This window comes from Protomyctophum parallelum (assembly GCF_964188405.1).
Source record: "Protomyctophum parallelum genome assembly, chromosome: 22".
In the NCBI taxonomy this organism is placed as follows: domain Eukaryota; kingdom Metazoa; phylum Chordata; class Actinopteri; order Myctophiformes; family Myctophidae; genus Protomyctophum; species Protomyctophum parallelum.
The window spans coordinates 22012288-22020698 of record NC_139714.1 but is presented as its reverse complement, the minus strand read 5'-3'; the positions used below and the strand labels follow the sequence as shown (position 1 = coordinate 22020698).

General features: G+C 43.4%; 1 protein-coding gene across 1 annotated transcript; it reads right to left on the bottom strand.

Annotated features, from left to right (window-relative positions):
- Positions 1 to 174: 174 nt before the first annotated feature.
- Positions 175 to 8173, bottom strand: kin (Kin17 DNA and RNA binding protein). The gene is made up of 12 exons (XM_083757615.1): positions 7945 to 8173; positions 3810 to 3904; positions 3649 to 3692; positions 3400 to 3522; positions 2539 to 2723; positions 2314 to 2362; positions 1871 to 1922; positions 1636 to 1768; positions 1163 to 1282; positions 966 to 1065; positions 763 to 863; positions 175 to 617 (listed from the first exon to the last, which is right to left on the bottom strand). Exons 1-12 carry the CDS (start codon positions 8056 to 8058, stop codon positions 543 to 545), a joined length of 1191 nt encoding a protein of 396 aa, XP_083613741.1. The 5' UTR covers positions 8059 to 8173; the 3' UTR covers positions 175 to 542.
- Between the last annotated feature and the right edge of the window lie 238 nt (positions 8174 to 8411).

The following is an 8411-nucleotide window of genomic DNA, read 5'->3' as shown; positions in this document are numbered from 1 at the left end:
TTCTCTCTGATCGGTAATCGGCATTTACCCTATCTGGAGAAACTGATCTTTTACACCATTTAAGTGGTAACAATGTCAATCAGATACATCATTTTGCATTTTTGTGACAGGCCTAAACATACACATACTCCCCTTCCTCCCCACACACAGGAACAGTTTTGACGTGGGTTTTGACATATAATCATTTTGGAAATATTAAAATTTGCAACATTTCACAAGATCGGTATCATGAAAAAAACCCATCTGTGATCGTTATCGTAAACCTGATCGGAGCATCCCTACAAAGGACACATGATTCACTTTTGTTGTATTTTATTCAAGAAAAATGATACATCTTCATTGTCAAGAGCGACTTTGTTAATTTCACCAAATAAAAAAAAAACTAAAAGACAGCTTGATCTCGTTCACCTATTCTGGAATAAAAAAAGGTGTAAAGGTGGTAGCTCCACAGACAATGCACTGTGGATATCTATATATATATATACAGGTTCGGAGGGAGCCTGACACAGTAGAGTCCCTCAGCCATTGGTCAGTGAGGGTCTTTAGGCAGGAGGGCTGTCCAGTTTTGAAAAGTCCTCATAAGCGATGCCTTCGACTCGCCTACCTTTCATGCGACCCTGTAGACGAGACAATCCAAATGTTAAGACATACAGTAGATATGACTCAGTGTTATGTATCTATTTGAGAGATGGGGGGGGGGGGGGGGGGGAATGGACAGACAAAAGGTGCAAAGAATGAGACAATTTTGTACTTCTCCCTTACCGAGTCGAGCAGGAGTGCAGCACAGAACTTCTTCTCATCTATGCCCTCCAACACAGCCTCTGTGTCTCTGTACTGGCCGTTCAGAATCAGGACCCGTCTACCTGCAGGCCACCGTGCAGAGGGGTGTGGATTAGATCAAGACCCCGGAGTTGAGGTACTACATATTGAGCCAGAACAATCTTGTGTGTGCAGTGCATCCTTACCCACTGCAGGGATAACGGTCTCCAGATGACTCTGGTCTAGTTTCAGTTTGTCTCCCGAGCCAATAATCCTCACTACAGCTGTGTATTTGTCTCGCACTTCCTGTGGCAACGGGAGTAGAGATAGAAATGTTAAGTCACGCTTGCTCGCTTTAACTCGCACACAAGCACACGTCACTTTTAACTGAATCCTGCGTTACCCTGATGACTGCCTTCTTCTTGTGGTATTTCTCTCCCAGTTTCTTAGTGACAACTTTCACCACAATGTTAGGCTGCAGCCAAAAGTCGTTTCGGACTGACTTCTTCTTCTGTTCCTCCATCTAGAAAATAAAGACATCACGAATGGTTTATGTGTTTCACTGACCCTATTTTGCATAAAGTACAGATAAACTACTTTTCAACCATTACTAGATATGAATACACATGGCAGACACATTATAGGGGTAATTCAGACCGCTGCTATTTCTCACTACAATGTTCCATTTCTAAATGTCCATTGTAAGGATGGTGCCATTGTAAGGAAGGTGCCACGTGCCAAAGGAAGCAGATTACAAGATCTGCGATGTACGTACGTCGTACAATAAAGTATAAATCAGGCTTAAAATGGTTTAGTCTCAACACAAATCTTTGGTCTGAACAAGGCTAATAAACGGTAAACACACTGACGCAATACCTCCATGATCTCATCCAGGGCACTTCTCTTCTTCTTTTCTTTGGACTCTGAACCAGAAGACAACTCTTTCCTCTTTGCTGATGCCGCCGCCGCTGCCAGGGCACTTGGACCTTTGACAGGACCCTTGACAGCACTATGGAGACCAAGTTATGAACAAATTAATAAGTGACAATTGCCATGTCATTTATGTAACAGATGTAACAGAATGGTATTCCAAAAGAGATTTCCTCTGTACCTCGGTTTAGAAGGACCTGCTGCAGAAGAGCACGCTCCCAGATTGAAGACAACTGAAAGAACAAGCAGAAGTATCTATATACAGCCTTTAATTAAAGCTACAATCTGGGACTAATTTTGATGAATACAACATTATTTTAACTGTATCATATAGTATGTTAAGACATAATTAGCCCATCTTCAGTGTTTGGAGGGGCGCCATCCCCTCCTATACCCAGCTTTGTGTGTACCCCATAGCGATGATTTGATTGGCTGAGCAATATGTGAACCCCATAGTGGTGATTTGATGGTGTGATTTTTATTTGAATAGCTTGTTGTTGAATAAGCACCACTACACACAACCTGCAAAATGTTTTAGCTTAAAAAAGGAATGTCTCAGAGCAAATGTGTATATTTATGTATATAAAAGCGCTAAGCGGTATGCAATCAATCCCCGAGACTAACCTTTTTCGTCTTCGTTCTCACGCTTGAGCTCTGTATAAACTGGTGTTTCCTAGGGAATAAAAGACAACATTGTTTGATTCGGCGGAAAACATCTTGTAGATCTTGCACAACAAAAAAAAACACTTTTTTATGTTAGTATAGATGTCACATAGTGTCCTATTGACGTGCATTGTGTCCTCCTTGGCTGAAGAGTGTGTGTGTGTGTGTGTGTGTTGAGGGGGTCACCTCTGGTTCTTTGCCCTCAAGGCCTCTGCGGACCTGCTCCTCGATGAACTTAGCAGCACGCTCCTCATCATCCAAGTCCTGTTTCTGCTTCTTTTCCAACTCCTCCTGACGGCGAATTGTCTCCGGATCACGGTCAATGTACTGAACATACCAGCCTTTAGGGGTCTCGTCAACCTTGGCCAAGCCTAGGGGGTTCCATTAAACAAGATATATTACACACTATAAAGAATCTGAATTCTCTATCTCAAAACCTGACATTTCACCACTAAAGCAGTCAAAGAAATACACCTTGGTGTAGCACTTTGAAAACATTACAGGCCACTGTAATGTTGAGGCTTGAAATGAAATGAACTTTTGACAAAAGTAACTTTTGTTAATTTCAAGCATTGCAGTAGTCAGTTATTATCATACTTTTGAAAACTATGACAATAACTAGCAAAGCCACTCCAAACCACTGGAGGGGGCAGTTAGCAGATAGTGAAGGTTATTCACAGAATTAAGCATTTGCTCCACAGCTGCATAATGTTGCATGATTGTGGACAAGGATGGTGTTGCATACTGCACACTACAAGCAACTCCGTCAAAGTTGGAAAAAGGATCTTTATCAGATACTACAGACCCTACACAAGGTAATCAAACGTATTTGACTCATGAATAAGGAACATAACATCTGATGCCACTGACATTTAGGTCATTGTCTTTGGTAATTTTGGCATCTATAAGGCCATGTATTGGTGGTAAGAGAACAGCTCGTTGTGAGCGCCAGTGAGAGCTCCATTCCTTCTGGATGGTGAATTTATGTAAAACGTTAGATGAATAACTGAAATCCACACATCTCACATACGCACTGTGCCCACTGACCTTCTTTCCCCAGCCACTTTGTAAAGTCTGTAAGCGTCTCCCACTGTGTGGAGTTCATATGGACATGCTCCCTGTCACTGATGTACTCGTTATAGATTATGTTGTTATGCACTCGCTTGGTCCCTGCAAAGAGAGAGAGAGGGGGGGGGGGGGGGGGGTGGTTGGAGAGAAGAAGATGCTCGTTATTTGACTGTAATACGCTTTAACTGTGAAGTTAAAGTGGGAAAGTAGTTGGAAATCAACACTTACCAAAACGTCTTTTTAACAAGTCCAAAAAGTCATCTTTAAACTCCCTAGGAAAGCAGAAAAATTAACGTCAGTTCTGCCGCCTGGAGTCAGTGTGGTGAAAGGTTAACATGCTAGTAATAGTATGTCTTTATAAGACAATCACAGCATAAAACAGGACTCACGTTGAGAATAAGTCCATGAACTGGTTAGGGTCTTCTGAGGCCAACAACAGCTGCCTCTGGTGGGACTCCGCCATGCAGTGACACTTGAACCCATTCTGTGAGCAGAGAAATCAAGAGAAAATGGGACAAAAACAAAATACAGCTGAATATTATTAAAACTGTCTGGTGATAAAAGAAAGGTTATTAATCTGCTGAGTGCTGTGATTGGGGAACCGATACTTTCGGGGCAGCGGTGGCCTAAGGGTTAGAGGAGCGCCCTTGTTGCCGGTTCGATTCCCCGGACGGGCAGGAAGAATCTGGGTCGGGAAGTGATTGGTCATCACTCACCCAGCACCGCTGAAGTTCCCTTGAGCAAGGCACTGAACCCCCAACTGCTCCAGTGGAGCTGCTTCGTGGCCAACAGTATAAGACTGTGGTTGTACTGGTCAGCTCCCAGGTTTTAATGTATGTGTCTGTCTGTGTGTTTCTATGTGCAGGGCTACCCTGGGTGGGAAGAAAGAGAACTTACCTGTAACCTAGCCAGTAGCTACATCAAACCCATGAAACAACCTAGCCTCAGTTACCTCACTATTGAACACACTAACACAGCCAGTTTTACCTTTACCTAAACACATGGCTAGGTGGTTTGGGCATCTGGTTAGGATGCCTCTTGGGCGTCTCCCTAGGGAGGTCCTCGAGGCACGTCCCACTGGGAGGTAAGGTTGGGTGATATGCCCATTTTTTTCAATCGCCCATTGTCTGTCCAAAAAGACAATGGGCAGCTCACTGCGGGTTCGCTGACGTGCTTGGACTCGGAGTCAGACTCTGAGCATTCGATGACACTCACAGTTTCAGTTAGCCCCTTTCGGGACCCTTGTTACCTTTTCTGAAGTTTGGACAACGGTACCCTAGGGTCCCTGATAGCTTATTCCACTCTCCATAGGACGCAGATTTACCCACTCTTTGTTCACGGAGACCTTCTCGGTCGCTTGAGTGTTTGTGAGAGGTTTCAAAGATGCATACAACAGCTTTAGGAGACCGCCGCAACGTGTGCGAAGCCGAAGCGGCGTTAACCGCTGTTGCCTTTAAGTATTTTTTATCTTTTTTTAAATTTTTGCTTCGCTGAAATTCTCTCTTCCTCACTCCCGCCTCCCACGACACAACAGCATTATAAACATCCTGCATGTACGCGGTCGGCCAATCAGAGGCAGTAACTAGGACGTGCAGCTAGCCAGTCGTGGGAAGTCAACAAGGAAGAGAGGAGAGATAATTTCAACGAAGCAAAACTTTTAAAAAAGATTAAAAATACGCAACGGCGGTTAACGCCGCTTTGCACACGTTGCGGCGGTCTCCTAAAGCTGTTGTATGCATCTTTGAAACACCTCACAAACACTCAAGCGACCGAGAAGGTCTCCGTGAACAAAGAGTGGGTAAATCTGTGTCCTATGGCGAGTGGAATAAGCTATCAGGGACCCTAGGGTACCAGTAGGGGCGCTGTTGTGCCAGAAACAGAGAGAGAGAGACAGTGCTGCACTGTTGCCTGCTAATGTGTGAGAGAGAGAGAGAGAGAGGGAGAGGGAGAGGGAGGGGGGGGGGGGGGGGGAGTAGATTTTTTTACAATGGGTTAAATCTAGAGTTGCAACAAGCTCCATCCACTTCCTATTCATCTTTTTTGGTTTGTGATCTGCTTGTCTTAAATGACGTTAAACTCACCAACATTGCAGCTGCAGTCCAAGCTTGAATTATCCTCTTTCAATCTGCCAAGCTTGTTTTTCATAAAAATCCCCATAGACATGTTATGAGCTACTTTCTGTCCAAAATATTCCAAGAGTGACATTTCCGAGCCGCCATTTTGTATTTTTGCAACGTGCCGTAAAACAAGACGTGAGGGGGAACGCTTGTTTAATAGAAGGCTGTGTGTAATGGGGCGTCGCACTGTGTCTGCCTCTTCTTTGGGTGTCTTACCTGCGCAGGTAAGATTCTACGTTGCAAAAATACAAAATGGCGGCTCGGAAATGTCACTCTTGGAATATTTTGGACAGAAAGTAGCTCATAACATGTCTACGGGGGATTTTTATGAAAAACAAGCTCGGCAGATAATTCAAGCTTGGACTGCAGCTGCAATGTTGGTGAGTTTAACGTAATTTAAGACAAAGCAAAGACAAAAAAGATGAATAGGAAGTGGATGGAGCTTGTTGCAACTCTAGATTCAACCCATTGTAAAAAAATCTAGAGTTGCAAATTGCGGCTAGGGGGGGAGTTGCACCACTCAGTTCACACGGGTGTGATTTTTATTTATTTATAGTGCACCATCCCCAAGGGGTTTTCAAAATCAGCAAAAAACACAATAATAACTCATGTTTCAGGGCTAGTAAAGTACAAATACCTCATATGTTCTTTAATTTACTTAAGTACAGTACATTATGTACTTGGTTATACTTTCCACCACTGCTAGTTGTGTAGCCCCTCTCGGAACCCTCCGTAAAGCTTTTCTGAAATTTGGATGTCACTTTACGTAGGGTCCCTGTGCGTATCTGTGTTTTCGTATTGAAATGATAGAACGCGGACATAAATATTGTCGTTAACGTCGTGTCTGCGTCGTTTGGCGGCTTATTTTAATTTGAGTTATTCTGAATGTGTCAACTATAAGTACCTATACATACCGCTGCGAATTCTCCTGTGGCGCGGAAGCCGTTAAGTATTTTTAATCTTTGTTTGACCGATTTGGAAGCTTTGATTGTTATTGTTTATTTACCGTTTATTGTACCACCTCCCGATGTGCGGTTGGCTTGTGCATGGCTACGTTCCTGCCTCTGATCTGCTCTGTCATAGCTATAGCCACTAGCTAGCCAGATAGGCGGTACAATGAGGTGTCAATAAACAAGGCAGGAAGAGATGAATCCAAGCTTCCAAATCGTTCAAACATAGATTAAAAATACTTAACGGCTTCCGCGACACAAGAGAATTCGCAGCGGTATGTATAGGTACTTATAGTTGACACATTCAGAATAACTCAAACGAAAAGAAGCCGTCAAAGAGCGCAGACAGGACGTATCTACGGTATTTATGTTTTATTTATGTCCGCAGCAGGGTGGAGGTTAGCCCTCCAAGCAGAACCCAATGGTACTGAAGTTTCTGACATTTTGACGACACAGACCATGGGGTCCTGTTCCAGCAGTACCATGCCACCTGATACGCACCCATTTTAAAACATAAACAACATGTTTCGCTGCTCCCCGCGCTCTATGACGATATAATTCAGTGTGAGGCTTTCTGAATATGTAAAGTATAAGTACACATACATGCCGCTGCGAATATCTCCTGTGGCGCGGAAGCCGTTAAGTATTTTTAATATATGTTTGCCCGATTTGGAAGCTTGGATTCTTCTTTTCCTTCCTTGTTTATTGACACCTCATTGTACCGCCTATCTGGCTAGCTAGTGGCGCTATAGCTATGACACAGCAGATCAGAGGCAGGGACGTAGCCGCACAAGCCAACCGCACACCGGGAGGCGGTACAATAAACGGTAAACAAACAAGAAGAAATAAAGCGACCAAATCGGTCAAACAAAGATTAAAAATACTTAACGGCTTCCGCGCCACAGGAGATATTCGCAGCTGGATGTATAGCTACTTAAAGTTACCGAATTCAGAATAACTCAAGGAAAATAATGGCGTCACATGCCGCGGGTCCTATTTTAGAGAGAATCTCCACTTCCGCGTATAGGAATTTCCATACGAAAATACAGTAGTGAGCAGGGACCCAACGTAAAACTCAACAAAATATCAGAAAAGTTTTACGTAGGGTCCCGAGAGGGGCTAGGTGGAGGTGGAATAGGACCCCATGGTCTGGGTCTCAAAAATGTCAGAAACTTCAGTACCATTGGGTTCTGCTTGTAGGGCTACTATAGTTGTGTAGCATTGGATTATAGCTCTGGTCCATAGCGTTAGAAGTCCTTCTCTAACGCTATGGACCATGCAGAGCTATAGGACAGAATAAACCCACAATATCTCCCATCTTTGACCGCCCCTCATTATTACTACAAATTGCTGATAGATTGGAATCTAATGATTAGATGGCTGGCTAGCTAAGCTTACAGCTGACCAACATGGCTTTGTTGTTGTCTCATAGTTATCGGTATGTGCATGGTTCTCACCTCGTCTCGACACTGTTTCTGGCACATCTGGCAATACCATCTCAGCTTCTGAAGACCCTTGGCTTTGATTCTGTTGCCTATCGCCTTGGGGCTGAAGAAATCTGCTTTCCCCATCCTTGATTGTAAAACTAGATGGCGTTAAAGTGGCGCTTATTTGTTTGTGCTTATTTGTAGCAGTGTGCTCACTGTGATGCTAGGCTAGCTAACTGCTCAACAACTTCAATCTCCACTCGGCACCCTGACCCCACTTCGTTCGTCATCGGAAGCACTCGACAATAACGAGATATCTCGCGAGACTTGGGGGTTATTTTGACTTATTTTTTAACTTAACGTGGAAGATCAATGATCACATAGTTGTGGTTTTTTTCTTTGTTCATTTATTTTTTTTATTTCATTTTGTTAAATACATTGTTTTATTTTATTTTTTACCTGAAAAGTTAAAAATAAAGATTTTCAAATCAAAATAA

Bases quoted from the DNA above. Each gene is read 5' to 3' on its own strand.
- kin (XM_083757615.1), bottom strand. From the start codon at position 8,058: ATGGGGAAAGCAGATTTCTTCAGCCCCAAGGCGATAGGCAACAGAATC. The intron at 864-965 runs GTAAGGATGCAC...GGTGGCCTGCAG, and splicing joins GACCGTTATCCCTGCAGTGG to GTAGACGGGTCCTGATTCTG. The intron at 618-762 runs GTAAGGGAGAAG...TCTCGTCTACAG, and splicing joins CTGCACTCCTGCTCGACTCG to GGTCGCATGAAAGGTAGGCG.